This window comes from Ctenopharyngodon idella, chromosome 24 (assembly GCF_019924925.1).
Source record: "Ctenopharyngodon idella isolate HZGC_01 chromosome 24, HZGC01, whole genome shotgun sequence".
Taxonomy (NCBI): Eukaryota; Metazoa; Chordata; class Actinopteri; order Cypriniformes; family Xenocyprididae; genus Ctenopharyngodon; species Ctenopharyngodon idella.
In genome coordinates this window covers 27,440,949-27,466,140 of record NC_067243.1, presented here as the reverse complement: position 1 = coordinate 27,466,140, position 25,192 = coordinate 27,440,949, and the positions used below count along the sequence as shown (strand labels likewise).

At 39.6% G+C, this 25,192-nt stretch overlaps 6 protein-coding genes and 1 pseudogene across 8 annotated transcripts in view; 5 read left to right on the top strand and 2 right to left on the bottom strand.

Annotated features, from left to right (window-relative positions):
• Positions 1-25,192, bottom strand: part of LOC127506793 (transmembrane emp24 domain-containing protein 6-like) — a 292,092-nt gene that overhangs the window by 192,915 nt on the left and 73,985 nt on the right. The gene's annotated exons all lie outside the window — the stretch shown is intronic.
• LOC127506776 (uncharacterized) overlaps positions 1-25,192 on the top strand; it is a 348,308-nt gene that overhangs the window by 258,522 nt on the left and 64,594 nt on the right. The window lies entirely within an intron of this gene.
• LOC127506785 (uncharacterized) lies at positions 2,097-7,117 on the bottom strand. The gene has a single exon (XM_051883618.1). The coding sequence runs from the start codon at positions 6,812-6,814 to the stop codon at positions 5,948-5,950; it is 867 nt and encodes a 288-aa protein (XP_051739578.1). The 5' UTR covers positions 6,815-7,117; the 3' UTR covers positions 2,097-5,947.
• Positions 11,751-12,571, top strand: LOC127506788 (histone H1-like; annotated as a pseudogene).
• LOC127506875 (histone H2A-like) lies at positions 13,060-14,132 on the top strand. The gene has a single exon (XM_051883712.1). The coding sequence runs from the start codon at positions 13,125-13,127 to the stop codon at positions 13,509-13,511; it is 387 nt and encodes a 128-aa protein (XP_051739672.1). The 5' UTR covers positions 13,060-13,124; the 3' UTR covers positions 13,512-14,132.
• LOC127506852 (histone H3-like) lies at positions 16,246-16,954 on the top strand. The gene has a single exon (XM_051883688.1). It carries the CDS (start codon positions 16,388-16,390, stop codon positions 16,796-16,798), a length of 411 nt encoding a protein of 136 aa, XP_051739648.1. The 5' UTR covers positions 16,246-16,387; the 3' UTR covers positions 16,799-16,954.
• Positions 17,387-22,149, top strand: LOC127506762 (histone H4). Of its 2 annotated transcripts, none has more exons than XM_051883584.1 (3): positions 17,387-19,475; positions 20,237-20,320; positions 20,502-22,149. In XM_051883584.1, exon 1 carries the CDS (start codon positions 17,424-17,426, stop codon positions 17,733-17,735), a length of 312 nt encoding a protein of 103 aa, XP_051739544.1. In that variant the 5' UTR covers positions 17,387-17,423; the 3' UTR covers positions 17,736-19,475; positions 20,237-20,320; positions 20,502-22,149. The 2 variants fall into 2 exon arrangements, with proteins under 2 accessions (XP_051739544.1, XP_051739543.1); XM_051883583.1 differs by having other exon boundaries at positions 17,960-19,475.

The following is a 25,192-nucleotide window of genomic DNA, read 5'->3' as shown; positions in this document are numbered from 1 at the left end:
ACCTGGAGATGGGGTCCGATCTTTTGTGTGGAAGCGTGTTGCCCCGTAGTGGTGTTTGTGCACGGATATGGTCTGAATGAGTAGGTAGGCTAAGTGGATCTTAACTTTGTTTTATGTTCACAAAGCCTTGCTTTATTAAATCGGGGCGCTATGTTTTAAATGCAGATGTAAACATTGTGCTGCCTGGTACCGCTTCCGTGTTGGTTTATGTATGGACACTGTTTGGGGGAATAGGTAGGCTAAATGGATATCTATGTTTATTTCTACAAAGTGGTGTTTTACTAAAGGGTGTGATGTTTTTAATGTAGGTGTAAACATCATGGATTTAGCAGCTGCTGGTCACGCCCGTCCTCGTTTGATCTCGGATATTAGTCCGTGGTTCGTGGCTGTGTTGCAGGTACTCAGAGAGGGTATTTATAATATTTAAGTGGTTTGATTTTATTATTTTTAATGATATTAAAGAAAAATGTGATTATGTGCAGTATTGTTAATTGTGTTTTTGTTTATTTTCATATTAGGTTTAGTTGATCGCTGTTCCTCCTAGGTTTGTTTTTGTTTTTTTTCTCGCTAGCCCGTCCTTGCGTGTGCGCGCTGTATGCCTCCAGCGCAATTAAAGTTTATGATTCTTGTATGAACTGGACTGGCTAGCGGGGTTTTTTTTTTTTTAAATTTTTTTATCTTTTTCTCTTTGTTTGTATCACTTCCCAGCCTCGTGTTGCCAGCCAACCTTTATATTCCCTAAATCAGATTGATGCTCTACAACACATGAACTATTCTTTTGCATGAGGTTTATGTTTGCAGTGTAATTATTTGAGTGTTTTTTTGAGTGTTGTATTTATTTAATATAATTTTTGGAGTTTATGTAATTTACTTTATTCTTTCTTTCAAATCGTTCTGTGTAAGGAAGCTGGTTTGTGTTGGGATCCAGAGAGGGTTGGCTGGTTAGTAATATCTTTTTTGCGGGGGGAAGGAACTTTTGTCACATGTATCTTGTTGTATTCATTGCTTCATTTGTATAAATAAATGATCTTTTTTGTGATTTATGAAGTTTTCTTCTCCCTGATTATATTAGTTTGTTTTTTTTTGGTCACCCTTGTTGGAAGTAAGAGTGGACTAGTTACACAGGGAAGTTAGCCACGTTTGAGGTCCAAATGCTGCAGAAAACCTAGCTGAGAGGATCATCCAAGGGATGCGACAAACGGCACACAAGAAGAGGGGACTGGATATGGAGGCAGGTGCCTTAAACGACTATGCAACTCTGAAAAACCTAAACTTGAGGAAATGTGGACTGGTGATTCATCCAGATGCACCTTGGCTGGGTGCGTCACCTGATGGGCTGGTATATGACCCGCTTGAGAGACCATCATTTGGCTTGGTTGAACTAAAATGCCTAAATGCACCAAGCTACATTGACTGCAGGTACCTCAAAGCTGACCACGGCATATATAAATTGAAGGAAAGCCATCCATATTATTCGCAAGTGCAGGGGCAGTTGCAGTTGCTTATCACGGGTATGGAATGGTGTGACTTTGTTGTCTGTGCCCATGATGATATGTTTGTGCAGCGCATTTACAGAGACACTTCTGTGTTCAGTTCCCTGAAACAGGGGTGTGATTTGTTTTTCTTCTATACATACCTGCCAAAATACCTCTCTATGCACAAGTAAAAGAGGAGGCACTGTGCTGAAGAAATGAAGACATGAATTATACATGATTTTACAAATGTGGTGTTTTATTTTGTCAGATCTGTTTAAAGTATTTGTTTCAAAGTTCTATAGTTGTTGACAATTTCATTTCAAATTATGTACAGTATTTACAGTGAAATGGCATCTGATGCACAGAAGCCAATGGCAGATGCTGCTGTGGTTAGTTGCACTTCTGTTCTTCATTGGCATGTATCAGTGGATGGTGGCATGTGCCACCATCGTGTAACACTGACACTGAGTCACAGAACATGTTGCCGTATGACGCTTCATGACGCTTCCAGTAGCGACTGACAGATAACTTGAGCAGCCACTGACTTGGTTACCCAAGCAGGTAACCAAGTAACTCTCTGGTTACCAACATTCCTTAAAATATCTACTTTTGTCAAGTCAAGTCAAGTCAATTCACCTTTATTTATATAGCGCTTTTTACAATGTAGATTGTGTCAAAGCAGCTTTACATTGATAACTGGTACATTGTTTGGCTGCACAGCAGCTCTTAAAGAATAGTGTCAATGCAGGCAGATCAAAGCACTGTTGAATATCAAATGTCAAGTCAAGTGTCCCCAACTAAGCAAGCCAGAGGCGACAGCGGCAAGGAACCCAAACTCCATCAGGTGACATCAGGTGGCAGACAAGTGGCAAATTGGTGTTAAAATGGAGAAAAAAAACCTTGGGAGAAACCAGGCTTAGTCGGGGTGCCAGTTCTCCTCTGGCCAACAGTGCTTTGTTACAATTCAGGTTGCTATCATAAGTCCAATAGGATCGCAACATTAAAAGTATTTATTTCAGTTCCATCCAATTGAGGATCGTATTCATCACGCCGGTATGGACGGTTGTTGAGGAACTGTGTCGTGGCTGTCGTGTCGATGAGGCCCTCACAGTGGATGATCTAGTTGACTCAATCTCTGCTGATACGTCAGGGCTGCGTTGTGGTCGTGTCAAGGTGCAGGTCCTTGGTCTCACCTGGATACAGCCCGGATCCGGTTGACTACGGTGAACCTCGGGATAAACAGAAAGACTAATATTAGCGTAGATGCCATTCTTCTTCTGATGTAACGAGTACATCAGGTGTTATAGGAAGTGTTCCCGGTTCCGGCTGACCTAATTTATGCAGCCTAATAATCCTTTAACGGATTTGAAAATATAAATTGGTAATGTGTTATGTGTATGCCAGGTTAAAGAGATGCGTTTTTAGTCTAGATTTAAACTGACAGAGTGTGTCTGCTTCCCGAACAATGCTAGGAAGATTGTTCCAGAGTTTAGGTGCCAAATAGGAGAAGGATCTACCACCTGCAGTTGATTTTGATATTCTAGGTATTATCAGCTGGCCTGAATTCTGAGATCGCAATAGACGTGAAGGACTATAATGAATTAGGAGCTCGCTCAGGTACTGGGGAGCTAAACCATTTAGTGCTTTGTAAGTAATTAGCAAGATTTTAAAATCTATACGATGTTTAACAGGAAGCCAATGCAGTGTTGACAGAACTGGGCTAATATGGTCATACTTCCTGGTTCTAGTAAGAACTCTAGCTGCTGCATTTTGTACGAGCTGTAGTTTATTTATCAGGCGAGCAGAACAACCACCCAGTAGAGCATTACAGTAATCTAGCCTTGAGGTCATGAACGCATGAACTAACTGTTCTGCATTTTTCATTGAGAGCATATGTCGTAGTTTAGATATATTTTTAAGATGGAAGAATGCGGTTTTACAGATGCTAGTAACATGGCCTTCAAATGAAAGATTGGTATCAAAGAGCACACCCAGGTTCCTAACTGACGACGAAGACTTAACAGAGCAGCCATCAAGTGTTAGACAATATTCTAGGTTATTACGTGAAGAAGTTTTTGGTCCAAAAATTAGAATCTCTGTTTTTTCTGAATTTAGTAGTAGGAAATTACTGCTCATCCAATTTTTTTATATCAGCTATGCATTCCGTTAATTTTGTGAATTGGTAAGTTTCGTCAGGGCGCGAAGAAATATAGAGCTGAGTATCATCAGCGTAACAGTGAAAACTAACGCCATGCTTCCTAATGATATCTCCCAAGGGTAGCATGTACAGAGTGAACAGCAATGGTCCTAGTACTGAGCCTTGTGGTACTCCATATTGAACTTGTGATCGATATGACATGTCTTCGTTTACTACTACAAACTGATAACGGTCAGATAAGTATGATTTGAACCATGACAATGCAATTCCACTAATGCCAACATAATTTTCGAGTCTATTTAAAAGAATATTGTGATCAATAGTGTCAAATGCTGCACTAAGATCCAGTAACACTAATAGAGAGATACAACCACGATCTGATGATAAGAGCAAATCATTAGTAACTCTAATGAGAGCAGTCTCAGTACTATGGTACGGTCTAAATCCTGACTGGAAATCCTCACAGATACCATTTCTTTCTAAAAAGGAACATAGCTGTGATGATACTGCCTTTTCTAGCATTTTTGACAGAAAAGTGAGATTTGAGATCGGCCTGTAATTGACTAATTCTCTAGGATCAAGTTGTGGTTTTTTAATAAGAGGTTTAATAATAGCCAGCTTAAAAGTTTTTGGTACATATCCTAATGATAAAGATGAATTGACGATATTGAGAAGAGTCTATGACCTCTGGAAGCATTTCTTTCAATAGCTTAGTCGGTATAGGGTCTAACATACATGTTGTTGATTTTGATGATTTAACAAGTTTAGACAATTCTTCCTCTCCTAAAGCAGTAAATGAATTGAATTTTTCCTCAGGGACACTACAATGCACTATCTGACATGATACTGTTGTAGACGGTTGCATGGTTAATTTTTTTTTCTCTAATATTATCAATCTTGCAAGTAAAGAAGTTCATAAAGTCATTACTGCTGTGTTCTTTGGAAACATCAGAAGTTGAAGCTTTATTTCTTGTTAATTTAGCCACTGTATCAAATAAATACCTAGGGTTGTGTTTATTTTCTTCTAAGAGTTTTGAAAAATAGGCAGATCTAGCAGATTTTAAGGCCTTTCTGTACTCAATCATTCTCTCTCTCCACGAAATACGAAATACTTCTAGTTTTGATTTCTTCCAGCTGCGCTCCATTTTTCTGGCTGCTAACTTTAGGGCCCGAGTGTGCTCATTGTACCATGGCATTGGATTAATTTCCTTAATCTTTTTTAAACGCAAAGGAGCAACTGAGTCTAATGTGCTGGAAATGTTTCTGCTAAATGTTTCTGTTGCAACATCGAGGTCTTCTAAGCTGTCTGGTATGCTAAGGCGATGAAAATGATCAGGAAGATTATTTATAAAGCAATCTTTAGTGGTAGAAGTGATGGTTCTACCATATTTATGGCATGGAGGCAGTTTAGCCGCCTTGACTAAATGTAGTATACACGAGACTAGATAATGATCTGAGATGTCGTCACTCTGCTGCAGAATTTCAACAGCATCAATATCGATTCCATGTGACAATATTAGATCTAAAGTATGATTACGACAATGAGTGGGTCCTGACACATGTTGTCTAACACCAATAGAGTTTAGAATATCTGCAAATGCCAATCCTAATGCGTCTTTTTTATTATCTACATGAATATTAAAATCACCAACAACAAGGACTTTATCTGCAGCTAGTACTAACTCTGATAGAAATCAGCAAATTCTTTGATAAAGTCTGTATTGTGTCCTGGTGGCCTGTATACAGTAGCCAGCACAAATGTCAACTTACATAATGTTACGTAAAGTACCATAGTTTCGAAGGAATTATATTTGAAAGACTTCTGACTAATACTGTAAATATTACTATAGATTACAGCAACACCTCCCCCTTTGCCTTTCTGACAGGCATTGTGTCGATAATCATAACCTTGAGGACTAGACTCATTTAAAGTAATGTAATCGTCCGGTTTTAGCCAAGTTTCTGTCAAACACAGCACATCTAGATTATTATCTTTGATAATATCATTAACAATAAGTGATTTTGAAGAAAGGGATCTAATATTTAACAACCCGAGTTTTATCATTTGTTTAGCATTATTATCTCTATTTTTTATTTGTTGAACATCAATTAAATTTTTACCATTAAATGGGTTTGGAAGTTTTTTGTTTTTACTAATTCGGGGTACAGACACAGTCTCTATTTGAAAATATCTAGGTGTAAGAGTTTCTATGTGTTGAGAGTTATCTGAATTTTCTGACTTCTGTAACGTGAGGCAGCTAGCAGACGGTCGGTTTAGCCAGTCTGTCTGCTTTCTGACCTGGGCCCCAGTTTGTCATGTTTCAGTTCTAAGACTATGTGCCATATTGCTAGAGAGAAGAGCAGCACCATCCCGGGAGGGATGAATACCATCTCTTTTTAACAGGTCAGGTCTGCCCCAAAAACTTTTCCAATTGTCTATGAAACCTATATTATTTTGCGGACACCACTTAGACAGCCAGCCACTGAGTGATGATAATCTGCTAACTATCTCATCACTCCGACGAACAGGAAGGGGGCCAGAGCAAATTACTTCTCCTGACATTGTACTTGCGAGTTCACACACCTCTTTAATGTTAATTTTAGTGATCTCCGACTGGCGAAGTCGAACATCATTAGTGCCGACGTGAATAATAATCTTAGAGTATTTACGATTAGCATTAGCCAGCACTTTTAAATTTGCTTTGATGTCAGGTGCTCTGGCTCCCGGCAAACATGTGACTATGGTGGCTGGTGTCTCTATTTTCACGTTCCGTGTAATAGAATCGCCAATAACTAGGGCACTTTCAACAGGATTCTCAGTGGGTGTATCACTGAGTGGGGAGAACCTGTTTGATGTTCTTATTGGAACGGAAGAGTGGTGTTTTCCGCGGCTAGGCCGCCTCACCGTTACCCAAGTGCCCTGCTGCGCGGGCTCTACAGCCGGAACCGAACAATGTACAGAGTTCACTAAGCTAGTCGCATCCAAAACAGTATCTGAAGCCCTTGCATTCTTACTATCCTCGATTAAAGTTTGGATGCGTGTCTCTAATTCTGAGATTCTCTCTGTCAGCCTGACTATTTCCCTACATTTATGACATGTAAATCCCTCGTCGCTGACAGAGAGAGCTATGGTAAACATGTGGCAAATGGAACAGATAGCAATGCTGGGAGAGGATGACATGACTCACCGTGTTTGTAGACTGATCCGACTTACCACAGCTGTTTGAAGAACGCGTTGAAAAAGGAGCGCGCGAGAGACTGTTAACAAGTTATCAAGCTAGCGCTGCAAATGCAAATGCGTTGTAACAGCGATTTAGATTCAAATATTACAAGCTAGCGACGTCAGATTAGTGTGGTAGGCAATATTACATATAAGGTAATAAAAAAAATAAGCAACAATGAATAAAAGTAAGAGATTCAAAACAAAGCTATACGGAGTTACAGACGCAAACCAATCTGAGCAGCGAGGCAGACAGGAGCAATCGAGAGAGAACTTTTTTACTTTTGTGTCGATCAGAACAAAGAAACTCATACAGGTTTGGAGCAACATGAGGGTGAGCAAACATTGACAGAATTTTCATTTTTGGGTGAACTATATCTTTAATATTAAATGCTTCATTATATATTTACTGTTGCATTGGCAGTGTGAGGAACTTCATCTGATACAGCTGCAGTTTGAGCTCTTGTCACCCATACAATCTTGCCTGTTGCTGGTTCTATTTGCCTCCAAAAGGCCATCAAGTGGGCGTGAGTCACAAACCTGTGGGACATATTTCCTTTGATATGTTAAATGTCCAAAGAACATGGGTCCTTAATTCTGGACCTCGAGATTCACTTTTCTGCAGTTTTGCTCCAACCCCAATCAAACACACCAGAACAAGCTAATCAAGATCTTCATGACTACTACAATGTTACAGGTAGGTGTGTTTAATCCAGGTTAAAGCTAAACTCTGCAGGAAAGTGTATCTCGAGGTTGATGACTTTAATTGACTTAGTTGACTTTAATTTCTAGCTATTCTTAACAGCCTTGGTAATTTTATATTAATCTGATAAACACTTAACACATTGTCTGCTTACCTTGTGTAAAAACCGAATGTCATCATCGGAGGCCGCAAACCGCTCCAAACAGAACTTGCTGTTGAGGGTTATATCCTCTATTTGTTTTCGGAGCTTTGTTATTTCCGCACGTAGATCTTCAGTGTGCTCCAGGGACAAATCCAAGGCAGCAGGCTCAGCAGTGGAGCAGTAGTCATGGTCGTAAGATTCCGCATCCATAGAGGGGGCATCATCAGTGTCCAATGTGTCTGTGTTTGGTCGCGTTATCCTTTCCCAAACTCCGGTCCGTGGGGCTGGAGGAGTGAAGTTATTCCACTGAAAAAGCACCGGGACAGCGCCATTCTTCAGACGTCTGCGTCCGGCTGGAGTTTGAGGCTCGATCAGGTCTGCACTTTGGAAATGTCGGCTGCACACTCTTGTCTGGCTTGTAACTGTAAAACTGTTGCGTCGTATGTTAACTATCCACCTCTTCTGTGTTTCCTTATCTTTGGGAAATGTGTGAAAACTGAGAAAACTGTTAAATTTAGCAGATGCAGTACACTGCGGCACACAGCAGTGGTAGCTAGAAGTGCTGTCCTCTCGTCTTTGAAAAGATACTTTTATACGTTTAGATGTCATTATGATATAAAATAATATATATAAAATATACAAATGTATATATCTATATAAAATGAAGCATCAACAAAATAAGCTCTAGCTGTTTTGGTGACTAGCGTTCCTTTAATAGCATAGCACTCTACGATCGGCGGAAGTATTCGAGCGTTGTAAGATTTCACCGGAAGTAAGTCACGCGCCGCCGTGCATAGAGCCCATTGTCCTCAGTGTGAAAAGATGGATCTCAAAATCATACAGTCACTGCTGGAAAGGGTTAAAATATGCAAAATATGCTGGCAATCTGAAGAATTTTCGGGACCTGGAGGACTTTTCTGAAGAATATTGGGCAGTTTAACTGCTCAGGACAAACAAGGGACTCATGAACAACCGTCAAAAAAAAAAAAAAACAGTCGTAAATCATCCAGGTAACCATACACAGTATTAAGAATCAAGGGTTTGTTTTTTGAGTGGGTCGTTTTTTATAAATTCAGCTATTTTTTGTCTTGTGGACCATATGTAAACTTTTTTTTTTTTTTTTTTAAATAGCTTACTCAGGACAGTACTACATAAAAAAAAAAAAATAGCATGCATATTGTATGATCCCTCTTATTTTGTTAAAATTATTCACATTTTCACAGATTCTGCAAGGGGTTCACTGTCTCACACACACACACACACATATATATATTATATATATTTATAAAATGGTTAGTTCCTGTCCTTGATTCTGATTGGTCAATAGGGTCTATTTTTTATAACTCATCTGTTTAAATTATATTAAGCCTTAAGTTCTGCATAATTAAGGACGTGGCCACTTGAGTGACAGGTAGATTGCCGCTGCTATCTGTGAGCCCTCACATTACCTCAGCTAATTCCAGCCGCTGAACTTGGCATCTCTGCCGTATTTGTGCTTTTTTCGGGATTATTTCATACAAAATAATATGGCTTGCTGTGTCACTAGTCGAGAGAGATGTGCATCTGTGTACATGTGCACACATGCGGAAGATAAACAGAACACATGTTGTTGGATCATCTTGGCATTGGCTAAAAGTTTTGTCCCCCAGATTTTTTACAATGACAATGGCTGGAGAATATGCCTCTCAAGATCCGAAATATATATCAATATTTCATAGATTTAATGCTTTTGTGGACAAAAAGTGCTGTTGTTTGGTTTTCAATGGACGCTCATGGACATTTTAACATTACCCAAGTGAGACAGATTGGATTAATCTCGGGATTGCTATTCCATTACAAAGGTATGAAGTCTTGTTTTGATTTTGCTTGTTGTCATTTGCACACCCGACACAAATTACAATTACTGGTGCTTGAGCATCTATATCATAAAAAAGAGAAATTTCAAATGATATAAGTTATCTTTATTATTATATTAGATAGTATCTAATCTTTATTAATATTTTAGATAGTATATAAGATAGATAGATAGGTCCTTAGCCTGCTAACATGGTCACGTCGCGTTAGGCGGGCGTGGTTTCAGCAACCAGGCACCTCAGCTCTAACCACATACCTCCTCTTTGCCCATTAAAATGTATCAAGATTGTACGCTTTTAGAAATATATGGATATTGGGCGGTTTCTTCATTAGGGCAATAGGGCGACGCACCACCAAAGCGAGAAAGGGACGGATTTTTTTTCAACCACAGTGTTACGCTAGCTGTCACTGCTAGGCTGTTTTGTTCTGCCTCTGGATATAGGCTATAGTCCAATCAGCGTCAATCACGTTCTGTGGAGTACCGCCTCTTTTTGGGCGATTTCACTCTGGCCGAGATTTGCCCCGAGTGCTCCCATAGACTTCCATTCAAAAAAACTTTTTTTTTTTTCGAACTGCAGGCACTGCAATGCATTCTCTATGGGTTCCGGGAGGGCTAGCACTAATGTGCTTTCGTCATCATACGTAACCTTAACTTGTGCAGCGATTGGTGGAAACGTCTCCATTTATAATCTTTAAGCTAAAGTGACATCCAATAATTTCCTCAGTCCATAACTTACATTTCACAGGCATATTCTCCATCTGTAAATGTTAGAAAGTCTGGAAAATATTTCCATTTTGCTGTCCAGGAGACAGGAGTGGAAGCACAAACTTCCGTAAACGAGAGGCGCCGTGCGCATGCGCGCCAAACAGACGGAGCGCAATAATTCTGACTAAAATATACATTTAGCTAAAATATTTGTTGTTGATTATTTGTTTTTGTTTGCGAACATAAATGTGCCATATGTAGAATTTCGAACCTACACCTAAGTGTATTTTTATGATAGAAGTAACTGTAAAGTGACTGTAGGGTAATCATAATAGATTAATAATTAGTCTGTGCTTTTTTTATTTTCAGTTTTAGTTTAGTGAATGTAACTTCTGCTTTAAAAAGCATTATTTTGTTTTTAGATTGTAGTGTCACAATGTTAGAATGTAGGCCTCATGTAATTTGACCCCTTTTTTGCGCATAATATAACATAGACTACATGGTTACATTCATGTTTGTTTTCATAGCCTTCAATACGGACATTGTTTGTAGGAAAATATTGGGCAGGATATGGAGAAAAAAAAAAAAAAAAATCACCCAGCCCTATGGCATGCTTTAAATACTGAATTTTCCATGTTTTAGATAAGCAGTAGTGATACATTACATCACATTATTTAACAATTAGCCCATTCTGCATCTCTAATTCTTTTATTTATTAATATTTTAAGGCTTTTCTTTTTTCATTTATAAAAGTTGTAATTTATTGAACCATGCTTGAGACAGTCACACCATAGGACAATTTAGAGAAAAAAAAAATCTAATAACAAAGCAGATTTTTTTTTAACAATAGGTCCATGTAAAAAAAAAAAAAAAAAAAAAAAAAAAAAACGTTTAACCATTTATTGCATTTTAAATTATGACAATACTTATATATATATATATATATATATATATAAAAAATCTCCAGTTCATGCTACTATCAATCACCTACAGAAATAAGGACTGTGATGGCGTTAGGAATAAAAGACCTCTTAAACACATTTCTATTTGCTAGAGGGATTCTACATCGTCTTCTTGACTTCAAAGGCTCAAATTGACTAAAGAGGATGTGAACTATCTGCAAGAATACTCCTTGCCGCCGCCTTCGCCCTTTCAGTGAAGAGTTGTATTAAGGGCTTCTGTGTTCTGCCAACCGTTTTACTTGCCATTGACACGGTTTTAGACAGTTTGATCTTGGATCTGCAATTTAAGGGATCATACCAGGCAGGAAAGTGAAAAGTTAATACACTCTCAGTAATGGATTTGTACACAGTCGCTGCGAGCATCTTTTGAAGATGTACTCTGAGTTCTCAGTGAAGCTCACCTGTGAATCCAGAATTGAAGCCTTTTGAATCGGTGGTGTCAAAACAATCCTTATCTCAGCTTCATTTTAAATTAGAAGCGAAAGACTTGTATCTCTTCCTAGTACTCGCGTAGTTTCTAACCTGCAAGGATGTTTTGCTACTCTTGTTTTGCTCTGTGTTTAAACGGAGAAAACACAAGTTTGGCGCTGCGGCGCTCGGACTGTGGAGCAGTGTGTTGAGTCTACACGGTTCTCATGTGGTGGTTAAGTTCGCCGCGCAGCTCAGCAGCGCTTCATTTCACTCAGACGGTCTATTCGTAATCGCCTTTACTCAGAGAGACATGGCTGAAACCGCTCCAGCTGCCGCTGCCCCGCCGGCTAAAGCTCCCAAAAAGAAGTCGGCTTCTAAGCCCAAGAAGGCGGGCCTGAGCGTCAGCGAGCTCATCGTCAAGACTGTGTCCGCGTCCAAGGAGAGGAGCGGCGTGTCCCTCGCCGCCCTGAAGAAAGCTCTTTCTGCCGGTGGCTACGATGTGGAGAAGAACAATTCCCGCGTCAAGCTCGCCATAAAGGGCTTGGTGAACAAAGGCACCCTGGTCCAGACCAAAGGGACAGGCGCCTCCGGTTCCTTCAAGCTCAACAAGAAACAAACGGAAACCAAGAAGAAGCCTACCAAGAAAACTCCTACGAAAGTAAAGAAGCCTGCTGCCAAGAAGCCCGCCGCAAAGAAATCTCCTAAGAAGGCCAAGAAACCGGCCGCCGCCTCTGCAAAGAAGGCGACAAAGAGCCCCAAAAAGGCCAAGAAACCGGCCGCCGCCTCTGCAAAGAAGGCGACAAAGAGCCCCAAGAAGGCCAAGAAGCCGGCAGCTGTTAAGAAAGCAGCCAAGAGTCCCAAGAAGGCCAAGGCAGCCAAACCCAAGACGGCAAAGCCGAAGGCAGCAAAGCCAAAAAAGGCGGCTCCCAAAAAGAAGTAAATGTCTTTTTGGTTTGTTTCTTCCTAAAACAAAACGGCTCTTTTAAGAGCCACCCACTTTCTTCCATTGAAGAGCAACGTTTCAATTAATGTAATCTCTTTATACTGTGTTGCGCTAAAATCTATTGCGCGGTCTATAGTTGCTTACGCGTTCACATCAGCATCCGAAATATAATACCCGAAACACATGGACAGTGAATAGTACACATGTACATCAACAGAGAGGCTAGATTTGATTCGAGAAGTTCAGCGGCGGATTAACCTACAAAGTTATTTTAAGTGTTCACTTCTCTGTATTTAAACGCATAAGTTAGCTGCAAATACATTTAAATTGTCCGTGTCGTGGACTCCCTTTAACAGAACAGGCTCGAATCAAGAGTCGGGCAGAGAGAGGAGGGGCTTGGAATTTGGAGGGACCCGTCGCGATTGGTTTTCAACTGTGACAGACTCTGACCAATAGATGACGAGCAAGCACCCTTAAATACTGATTGTGCCGTCAAAAAGTACTTACTTTTACGGCAGTCAGCTAAAGCTACAGACGCGAATACTTCAAAATGAGTGGAAGAGGCAAAACGGGTGGTAAAGCCAGAGCCAAGGCTAAGACTCGCTCATCCAGGGCAGGTTTGCAGTTCCCCGTCGGCCGTGTTCACAGGCTTCTGCGCAAAGGCAATTACGCCGAGCGCGTCGGTGCTGGTGCTCCTGTTTATCTGGCGGCTGTGCTCGAGTATCTTACCGCTGAGATCCTGGAGTTGGCTGGAAATGCCGCTCGGGACAACAAGAAGACCCGCATCATCCCCCGTCATCTGCAGCTGGCGGTGCGCAACGACGAAGAGTTGAACAAACTTCTGGGCGGAGTGACCATCGCTCAGGGCGGCGTGCTGCCCAACATCCAGGCTGTGCTGCTGCCCAAGAAAACCGACAAGCCGGCCAAGGCCAAGTAAATGAATTGCGGTTTGATAACTACCCAAAACACCCAAAGGCTCTTTTCAGAGCCACCTATTTTCTCCTTTACAAGAGCGAGTTGAATGATCTGATAGTCTTTAACACGTTGACGCAGTATTCCGTCTGCGTGCCCATCAGTGTGGTGAAATTCTCATCCTTAATTTTGAGGCTAAGCATTTTAACAACCCAGACAAAATAAAAGTGCATTGTAGAATTTGTCAGGGGGTGTATGCCAAATTCCAGAAGTGCTCATCCCCACAGTCGTGTACAGAGGGGAAAATGCTTTATTTTGAAGGCAATAAACAGGTTTTTCTACCATATAAAATACAGTAATGTATACAAAACTATCAAATATATTATGTAAATGACTTATTTAAAAAAAAAAAAAAAAAAAAGCTGAATAAATATAAAATCTATAATGAATGTAGTGGTCCCCTGGAAGTTGTGTCACTGGTGTTACCATTTAACAAAAATCTCTTATTTTGAAATAAAAAATCACACTGATGACATCACTTGACTTCCTTTTTCTTATTTCTTGAAGATCTATGAAGAAAGGCCAATGGAAAGTCCACTGTCTCTTTTCAGTTATCAGAAATTTTAATTAGAAAATCATAATTTCGTATGAAGCTTCTAGCTGAACTCACTGGTATGACCTACTTTATTATTGTTAGGGAATTAAAAAACAAAAAAAGCAAAAGTGAGTGTACCATGATTGACAACATGTGGTTTGATATCTTGCAGCAGCCATTTTGTAAAATGCATTTTTCATGAAAATTGTCACTGGTGTTACTGTCATTGGTGTCACCTTTGTATGAAAATTGTCACTGGTGTCTCCCATTTATAGATGAACTTAATTAAAATCTATTCATTTAGTTCTTTTGCATAAAATAGCACTAAGATTAGATGATTCTAACTTTTCTTTCTCATTGTTAATCCTCCTTTGGGCAGGTATAGCTAAATTGAGGGTATATGGCTAAATTGAGTGCAGCTAAGAAGCAGCGACTTTACAGACAGCGTATTTTACAGACATTTTTAAAATGTTGTTTATGATCTTTTACTGACTGCTTTGACTAAGTGTAAAATGATAAGTCTTTGATTGTATACCAAAAATGTAAAAATTTAGTCTCATCTGCTTAATTATAGCTGAAGAATGAGGATCTTTGGTCTTATGTGTACGTCACTGGTGATTCATTGTGTCACTGGTGTTACTGTTTTTTTTGTCTGTCACATTAAATAAAATGTGTCATATGTGACATGATAATAATTTTACATCCATTGAATTCTGCTACACTCATGAATCAAGATTTAAAGGATTGCATCATTGTTTATATTATTGTTTATAACTGTTTATTTAAATATTTTCATTTCTATAGCAAATACATGGTTGTGCAAATGAACTGACATCATTCAATCACACTTTTAACTAACCTGATTAACATAAATAACACATAATCTCCTTATTTTTTATTTTATTTTTTGCATTATCATTATTTTTCTGTAACTCTGACTGCATGTGCTGAAAAAATTGAAAAATAATATTTCATAAAAAACCTTTAAAATTGCCAGAAAAGTAAGGTAACACCAGTGACAAAAAAATGAATGGTTCATGTGGTCTTTAAATAAATGCACCAAAATAAATGAATAAATAAATAAATCATTAAGCTGTCATTTATGTGTATTCATGTTAGAAAAAGAAATACATTTTAAGACATCTTGCTATACCAAAAGTGGACATTTCTGTAGAATGACCCCTTTTACATGTTATTGGTTTCTTTAATCGTTTATATACTTTGTACTACATGCTCTGATATGTTTATTTCCAAAAATAAGATCTTTGGTGTTTCTTCTGTGCTGTAAGATTAAGTAGGCTACTTTCCATCAGAACTGATTAGGTGATGTAGGTCTTCTTATCAAACTATGTCAGTTTCCATCTCTGCAGACATGAGATAATGCAAGATCTGCAATATTCTCTTAAAGGTGTAAAAACAACACCTCATATATCTATTTTCATCTATCTTTGACATTTGACCAGTCGGGCCGATCTAGCGGTTACACCATGGCATGATGGATAAATTTGTTTGACCTTTTATTAGACCAAAACATAAGCTTAAGAGGATATAATTTTCATGCAAATACATTAGTTGCTCTTATTTTGCTCTTTGCTTTCTGCTTCTCTTCTACATCTCCTTTAATTTAGCAAATATCGTACTTCTTTGGGGTCCTTCTTTCTCTATGCTTTGATCTTCACAGTCTTCATCTGCTAGATACAATACTCTGGATTTTATTATGTACTTGCTTAATTTGTGTCTATAATTTTACATTTTTACTTAATATAAATGTGTTATTCCTTATTCAAATTCAGTCTAATCATTGTTTGTCTGCCTGGATCTCATTGCATCAAAGGTAAACCTATCGAGCAGACTGTAATAGTGGTTTTACATTATTTAAAGTTTTTAAACCAAACAATGTAAAATTATGGTATTCTGGAAATTATATGGTATTACTTTGAGTAACTTAAGTGACACGTGTACAAACATACCAATCATAGATCAAAACATTGTTAAACGTTGCTGAATTATAAATAATTATGCTACTAATATATAAAGAGCTTGTTTGGGAGCCTAAAGAGCATGAGTTGAGCCAAGTCATCTGGCTCACTAAAATGAGCCCGAATTCCCATCACTAACACTGAATAGAGGATCTTTGAACGAAACGCACTGTCATTGGCCACCTCATGCTGCGACTCAATAGCCAATCACACGCGCATCTGCCGACGCACTGCCCAATGAGCGCAACGCAGCCGTAGGGTTTAAAGAGCTGAGGCAAACGGATAAAGTCATTCTGTATCGGAAAATAGCACCGATCCTTTGGTAAAATGGCAAGGACGAAACAGACTGCTCGCAAATCCACCGGTGGCAAAGCCCCGAGGAAGCAGCTCGCTACCAAAGCCGCCCGTAAGAGCGCTCCGGCCACCGGCGGCGTCAAGAAGCCCCATCGCTACAGGCCCGGGACCGTGGCTCTCAGAGAGATCCGCCGTTATCAGAAGTCCACCGAGCTGTTGATCCGCAAACTGCCCTTCCAGCGGCTGGTGAGAGAAATCGCTCAGGATTTCAAGACGGATCTGCGCTTCCAGAGCTCCGCTGTCATGGCCCTGCAGGAGTCCAGCGAGGCTTATTTGGTCGGTCTGTTTGAGGACACCAATCTGTGCGCCATCCACGCCAAGAGGGTCACCATCATGCCCAAGGACATTCAGCTGGCCCGCCGCATCCGCGGAGAGCGTGCTTAAACTCTTGACTGCGTAACATCTGAATTCCCAAAGGCTCTTTTAAGAGCCACCTCAGTGTATCTAACAAAGCAGAATTTCCTTTCAAAAGTGTAATGATTCCAAAGGCAGAATGGTAAACGTTGAACATACTTGAACTTCACTGGCATCATCCTCCATCCCCACTGTCACCTGTAGCGTAAATACACTTCCCAACTAGATTTTTAGTTCTGGGTGTATATAAGTTAATGAACGCGTAAGGAGTTGCGTTTTATTGCTTATGCAGTGCAAATCCCCGTGGAAGTAAGGACATTTAGAGACCGCCATAAAGGGAACTGACTTCACTAAAATGTATTGTTTACATAACATGTGAAATCAGTTCCATTGTTTTTCTTAAGTCAACATTATTTGCATTTATTTTTTATTCATCCACTCACTCTTTCGAGATGGAATATATTTGATAAACGCTGATTGCTTCTTTGAAAGCAACCTTCAGTCTGCTGGAGCGACGTCCCTCATATGACGTTTCATACATAGCTCCGCCTTCATGTGTTTCAACAAGGTCCTGTAAGCGATTGTAAAAGCTCTTCTTGCACGCCCTGCTGGCATTCAGACATTCAGCTGTGAATAAAACTTATCAGTTACAACTATGTCAGGAAGAGGCAAAGGCGGTAAAGGGCTCGGAAAAGGAGGCGCCAAGCGTCACCGTAAAGTTTTGCGCGATAACATCCAGGGAATCACCAAACCCGCCATCCGTCGTCTCGCTCGCCGTGGCGGTGTCAAGCGCATCTCCGGTCTGATCTACGAGGAGACCCGCGGAGTGTTGAAGGTGTTTCTGGAGAATGTGATCCGCGATGCCGTCACCTACACCGAGCACGCCAAGAGAAAGACCGTGACCGCCATGGATGTTGTGTACGCGCTGAAGCGACAGGGACGCACCCTGTACGGTTTCGGAGGTTAAATTTCTTCGCTGTACTGAATGGACCCAACGGCTCTTTTAAGAGCCACCCACGTTTTCAAAAAGAGTACGTTGATCATGTCCGCTATTATTTAGTAGCCATACTTAAACTACGCCGTCTGAAGAAGTATGGGATTTGAGTGACTTCCAGGTCTTGATAAATAGTGTTGTTCCTATTGTGTGTTTTATGAAATATCAGATTAAGGGTTTTTAAAACTATCATACAAGCAGTGTTTTCATGACGAAAGGTTAGTGATTGTCAAACACGACTGACTGAATGAATTCATACGGGTTATTGAGTGTTTTAAGTTTATCATCTTGCGATCATGTACATGTTATCACTTTGAGAAAACCAAGGGGAAGAAAATGAAATAAAAAACAATCGTATTTACAGATGGCTGTACTATATGCCAAATATAATGCTGAAAATAATATGAACCATTTCTGTTAAATATGGTCTGAAAAATCTACAGAGAGGTTTGGAAGTTTGAGTATGGAAAATGTAGGAACCCTGCAACGAGCTTCATTTTACACTAAGGTTAAACTAGCTCGAGACATAAAGGCGTTCTTGCCAAAATCCGGGACTGAATCCCGTGGCCCTTTATTTGTGTATTGATGCTGATGTATGATCTTCAAATACGTATACACATTCTCTCAAAGAGTTAATTTAATATACACAATAGACAATATTATGTAAGGACGTTGCGGAATTACAATTGTCAATTTTAAAGCGCTTTATTGGCATGTTTGTGACGAGCGGGAAAGTGTGGGGGAAGTGACGTCACTGGCGGGTCTGGCGATGGGAAGATTCACATTTAGAAGCTTTCAATTGGCAGATGTGTTTCTCTAGCAGCCCGTTTCTGACCAATCCAGCCCTCTGAAATTAGCATGAGCTTTCAATAAATACCCAGTACACCACTCTTGACAGACCAATATTTTGTAGTGCCAAGAGCTTACTAGTTTTGTTATATGCACATAAACACGCATTCAGAGATTTCATTAATGAGTTGACAGTCATAGCTGTTACTTTTTGCCGAATAAATAACCGTTTCTGTGAGCGGGAAAGTTCAGAAACGTGTGTGGGAGGAGATTCAGGGGTGGTGCTATAGGAGGGCACAAAGGAGCAGACGTGTCAATGCAGCGCGCCTTTTCTACCCAATGAAATACCTTCCAACTATTGGTTGCGTGAATACAGCCAATCAGAGGGAGAAAATCCAGCCCTGTCAAATTACCATGAGCTTCAAATAAATATCCAGTGCATCCGTATCCCCGGAACTGTGATGTTTATGCCGAAGAAGAACATTCCCGATCCAGGGAAATCTGTCTTCAAAGAAGGTGCGCTCACCAAGACAGCCGACGAAAGAGAGAGAGAGAAGAAAAATATGAAATCTAGAATAAAAGAGAGTTACGCAAAAATACAAAGTTTTCCTGTTCTTATTTTTTAGCGGCGGTCTGGCCACGCCCACCCTCAGAGCGGATCATTCATATGATAACAACCTGAAATAAGCCAAAGGAATGTGGTAAACGCCCCCTATCAATAAGATAAAATTAGCAGCAAACATTTGTTTGCCTTTATTGACCTTTTAGCACGATGGCACGTCACGCACGCGAGCAAGCTCTCCGGATGATCGTAGACAGCGAGGAAGAATTCAGTTTTTCCTCAGAAGACGACGACGAAGTTGATGATGAAGGCCTGCACTTTGAAGAGGGCTTTGATCCAGCGCAGGACACGTTTTCTGATGAGTAAGCCATTTATTCTTATTTTAGTTACTGGAGTCGCATCACGTATAGCTGTTTCAGACCTATATGGCCAGGTTGAAATCTACCTGTTCGTTACATTGAGGCAAATGTGTTGTCCTGTGGGCTTTTCATTACATCTAAATGTCTTACAAAACCCTGATAGCACACGTACATCTCGGAGACGTCTATTTGAGGTGCGTATTTTTTTAGAGCGTTTGCTCATCTGCAATACGTCTATAGGACGTTTCCTGTCAGATGTCAAATAGACGTTTAGAAGATGTCTTTAAGATGTTTATGATTTAGAATGTATGTAAAACTGACATCTTAAAGATGTCTATCAGATGTTTGTAAACAGCGGATGTTTTCCAGATGAAGTGATCTTTAACAGACATCTTGCAGATGTATGTGTGCTATCTGGGAACGAGCACGTACATTTTATGCTCTGTAATGTGGAGGGGGGAAAAAATGTTTAGACAACACTATGGTCTAGTTTGGGTTTGCTCAGGACCGGCATTTGCTGTAAAATACTGCCTCATCAACGGAGCTTAACTACGTTCTCCATTATCTGCTTAGGTGTAAATGTTTTGAATGCGCATGACATAAGGTTGTTGATGTGCCCCATCAACACATATAAAGTGCGTGACCATATCCATTAATTGCCAATCGCTTATGCATGCACTGGTATGCCACCTTAGGCAATCTAAGCTGATAAATGTTTACTAATATTTGTGCTTGTACCTTTTTCTTTTCTTTTCTTTTCTTAGGAATGTGGCTCCTTCACGTGCACCTCATACAGGAGCGGCACACAAGCGTCGTTCAGTTTTCAACGTGGTTGAGAATCTTAACGAGTAAGTGCGCATTCACACCTCATTTTACAACTGACAGTTTAATTTTGATTACATACTGTGAAATAATACACACAAAGTATATGTGCGTTGTAATGAGTGGGCAATATGTCAATATTAGTAATTGATAATGTTGTTGTGATCCTGTTGTCAGCATGCTCACTTTTGTTTTCTCCCCCCTCAGATGTGAGAATGACCAGATACCTGTTGCAAAGAGAGCCAAGATTCTGTCATGGAGGGCAGAAACTGATGTCGACATGAATCCGAAGCCTCTGAGATTCCTGCCTGCGCGGGAACCTGGGCCGCAGTTGAGTCTCGCTGAGTCGCACTCCCCTATGAGTCTTTTCAAACTGTTTTTCTCAGAGAGCGCCGTGTCAAATCTGTGCCACAACACAAACGCTCAGGCTGCCAGGGCACTTGCAAAGGGTCGCAAATACAGTTGGACAGATGTCAGCGTTGACGAGATGTACCGCTACATTGGACTCGTTTTCTACATGGCCACGGTGAAGATGAGCTCCATCGCCGACTACTGGCGGCAGGACAGTCTTTTCTCTTTGCCTCTTCCTGCCACAGTTATGTCAAGGGACAGATACCGCACCATTTCATGGAATTTGCACATGAGTCACCCAGATGCAGACAAGGAAAATGACAAAAAGAGGGGCACAGCTGAACATGACCAACTTTTTAGGATCAAACCTCTCATGGACACTATCCGTCTTGCGTGCAAAGCCTTCTATCATCCTAGAAGAAATTTAGCTGTCAGGGAAAGACTGGCGGCATGCAGAGCAAATTTTGGAATGACACGGTTCACGAAAGCCAAGCCAACAAAGCTGGGCTTCAAGTTTTTTGTCCTTGCTGACTCATCAAACGAATATACTGTGGACCTCGCTGTGTACACGAGCAAGAACAGCTTTCCTACAGGCCATGGGATTTCATATGATGCTGTGATGTCTCTTCTGGACAAGAAAGTTTTGGGCTCTGGGTACCATGTTTACATGGATGATTTCTTTACAAGTCCAAAGCTCTTAACAGACCTGCTTGCTATGAAGTTTGGTGCTTGTGGGACTTACAGAGACTATAGGAGGGGCTTCCCACAGAGCGCATCTAATTCACTGACCAAGAAGTCCACCAGGGGATCCATCAGGTGGATTCGGGATGGGCCTCTTGTGTGTGTGAAGTGGATGGACAAAAAAGAGGTGTCTGTTTGTTCCACCATCCATGCTGCCTATACTGGAGACCGTGTGCAAAGAAAAGTGAAAGCACAAGATACATGGAGGACAAAGACTTTTCCGTGTCCCGCACCTGCGACTGCGTACAACCACCACATGGCGGGTACCGACCTGTCCGATCAGCTGTTGGAGTACTACACTGCACAGCACAAAACCATGAAGTGGTACAGAAAGGTCTTTCTACACTTCTTGGACATTGCTGCCACCAACGCTTTCATATTGCACAAGGAGCTACACGGCAACATGACACGCAAGGAGTTTATGGAGCAGCTTGTTGCAGATCTCTGTGGTGTGTCTCAGAAAGAAGCACAAAAACAGACCGGTATCGACCACGTGCCGGTTCCAGGAGCCGAGTTGACCTCGAATGTCAGAAAAATTGCAACTACCGGTCGCCGCATATGTGCGCATTGCAAAGCAGTGTTTGGCAAGAAGCAACAGACACCTTGGAAATGCCAGGCATGTGACGTTCACTTGTGTCTTCAGTTGAACAGGAACTGTTTCCAGGAATGGCACAAAGGTGTGTGAGTGTGTTCAAAATGTGCCTTTATTCACACACCCCTTTTGTGCACTATGTTTGCAAATAAACTACAAAAAGTCTCTTCACATTCTCATTTCTCATTCTCATTTAATGTTCATATTAATAGACTCATTAGGAAATAGATAAATATCTCTGCGGGTGTTGAATGACCACTGGCATTATCTTGCATACCGTTTTTCTATAACAAGAAGATCAGCAGTACAGTCTAGGCTGAATACTGTGTAGTGCGATGTGATCCTACCTCAGATTCTATATGATTTTAAATATGTGATGGGAGATTTTAGACCTCCAAAAATTCAGAACAGGTAAGCTTTATTAAGGTTTCTTGAGTTGAACCACCTTTTTTTTTTTTTTTTTTTTTTCCCCAGCACAGTACTGATTGACTTATATGGCTTCCTGACTGCAACAAACACAGGAGAAGGAAAAAAAAAATAATATTTACAACCAAAGGAAATAGCACCCAATCCCTGCAGCCTACGTGGTGAAGGAAAACAGTCATATTTACACTATTTACAATGCAGTCAAAAGGGAACACACTTGCCACAATGAAAAAAAAAAAAAAAGACCAAACTTAGAAATAAACATACAAACTAAGAAATAAACATACACAAATATAAACATACATACAATTATTCTAGAATAAAACAACTTTACTTGTGCAAACTCCCTATTAAGACTTTGAGGGAATTCCCATTTTGTGCCTTGGGTTTTCCTTTTCACCTCCCATCTTTTATTTCACCTGGGCAAGACTACAAACCTTCTCACAGAGGTTACAAACCAAAGCTTTCTTTTCCCATGTAATGCATCAGCCATGGTCCCACACCAGCTAAACACCCGCTTGCTTCACCTGCTTACAGTAGCCACGCCCCAAACTCTCACTATAGACTGCAACAATCCCCTCCCACTTTTTTTTTGGCGACTCTTTAATCTTTAGAATTGTCTGTACAACATTATGAGTAATGTAGTTTTTCGCTACTAATTCTGCTGTTAAACATTATAATTTTAAAACTAAGATGAAATAATGTGAGCTGATGGGCTGAAGCAAATACTATTGATTAACAACCTCATAGCTCACAGTAGAGCTGTCTTTAAAGGAGCCTTTGTGGCCAATATGTGCCCTTGATGAGCACTTGTGCGAATCTGCACTGAGGCATTGGCCTTACTGTGAGATCCACAATGAGTTTGAGTTAAAGATGACCATGACATTGCCAGATTCATTTAGAATTATAAAAGAAAAAAAAAGAAGAAAAAAAAAAGACAAGGAGATGTCACAAAGTGAGATCTTGCAGATCTCTGCCTTTCAATTTAAATGTATATTTTTGATTTGGTTGCATTTTTAACACTTTGTTTGGCAGTTTTACATTGTGACCTCATGGTTAAATTATGCCCTACATGTATTTTCCAAGAGTATAACAACACATATAATTAAAATAATACCAAAGAAATTATTTAAAAATATAACCAGTTAATGCCCTGACTATCCAGATTTCCTTTTATTTTGATGAATTTCTTTATTAACATAAAGAGGGCGTTTTTGTTTAGGACAAGGTTTGTGCCTTATCTCAAGAATCAGTGATGTAACTTTTGCCGCTCTAGCGGTTATAAACAAAACTGCATGCGTCTTGCGGAAGAATATTTTAGCCGGAGCTACTTTTCTGTTTATGTTTATGATGAGTCACGCAGGTACACTTTTAAAAAATAACTGTAAATTTTACAGTAAAATACTGGCAGCAGGGTTGCCAGCCAGTTACTGTAATTTTTACAGCAGTCTTACTGTAATTTTTACAGCAGTCTTACTGTAATTTAATTTACAGAATTTTACTGTAATCTAGAATACAGTAATATTCTGTAAATTAAATTACAGAAACACTACTGTAAACATTACAGTAACTGGCTGGCAACCCTGCTGCCAGTATTTTACTGTAAAATTTACAGTAATTTATGTATTTTGTATACTGCATTTTTACAAAAAATATATTGCATACTGCATTTAACATACTTCTTTAAATAGCAAATACACATTCAAGTAGTTTACTGTGAAAAATACAGCATTTTTTTTTTAAAGCTGTATTTTTCACAGTAAACTACTTGAATGTGTGTATTTGCTATATTTAAAGAATATGTAAAATGCAGTATACAATATATTTTCCCTATTGCTCACTTAATGACTGGCAGCTGCCAATTTTAAATTTAAACTATTAACTGCATAAGCTTTAAACAAATTTTAACTGCATTAAGTGTTGTATAATGCATAACTTTAATTTTGAAAAACAGGTCAAAATGTAATATATAACTTTCAAATTTACATGAAAAAAATGCCATAAAAAGTGTATTATTTTGAATTTATTTTTTATTTAGAAAATCATTTTCTTTTTTAAATTGACATAAAATTGTGTCATGAAAATGTTTTTAAATTACTTATTGGCCATCATGGCCCTTCACACAAAGAAATACGCAAACTGCGTTATAACTATAACTTGACCAACATGGTCATATAAAAACATTTCTTAAAACCCAGATCACTTTCATCACTTCATGAACAGACCAACATGGCCAAACAACAAGTCCAACAAACTTGCGATCAAAAAAGAACAATCTGCTCCAGATGATGTTCCATCCCAGGATTCAAAGAGAGGCTAGAAATATTGAAAGGAACAAAGAGGACAATACATTAGATATATTACAAAACATAATAATACATTCAGAGACTGATAGAGGGATGACAGATACAGTCAGTAACAGATAGAGGGATGATAGATACAGTCAGATACAGAAAACCTACCTAAAACCACACAGAAAATGTGGTATGTGGCATAAAATCATTTGAATAAAAAAAGAAAATACATATTTTATACTTCAAAACATTTATTGTCATGAATTATATTAATAAGTCAAAGAACAAACTGCACAATATGATTTTAAGCAGTAAAAAAACAAAAAAAACAAAAAACAGGAAATGTCCAGCAAAGAACAGTTTTTTTTTGTTTTTGTTTTTTTTGTTTTTTTCCCATTTCATTAGGCAGATAACATTTTAATTTCAAAACTTGAATACAAAACTTGAATATCTGAATATCAAGGGGCCGGGAATCTGACAGACCAGAAGGAATG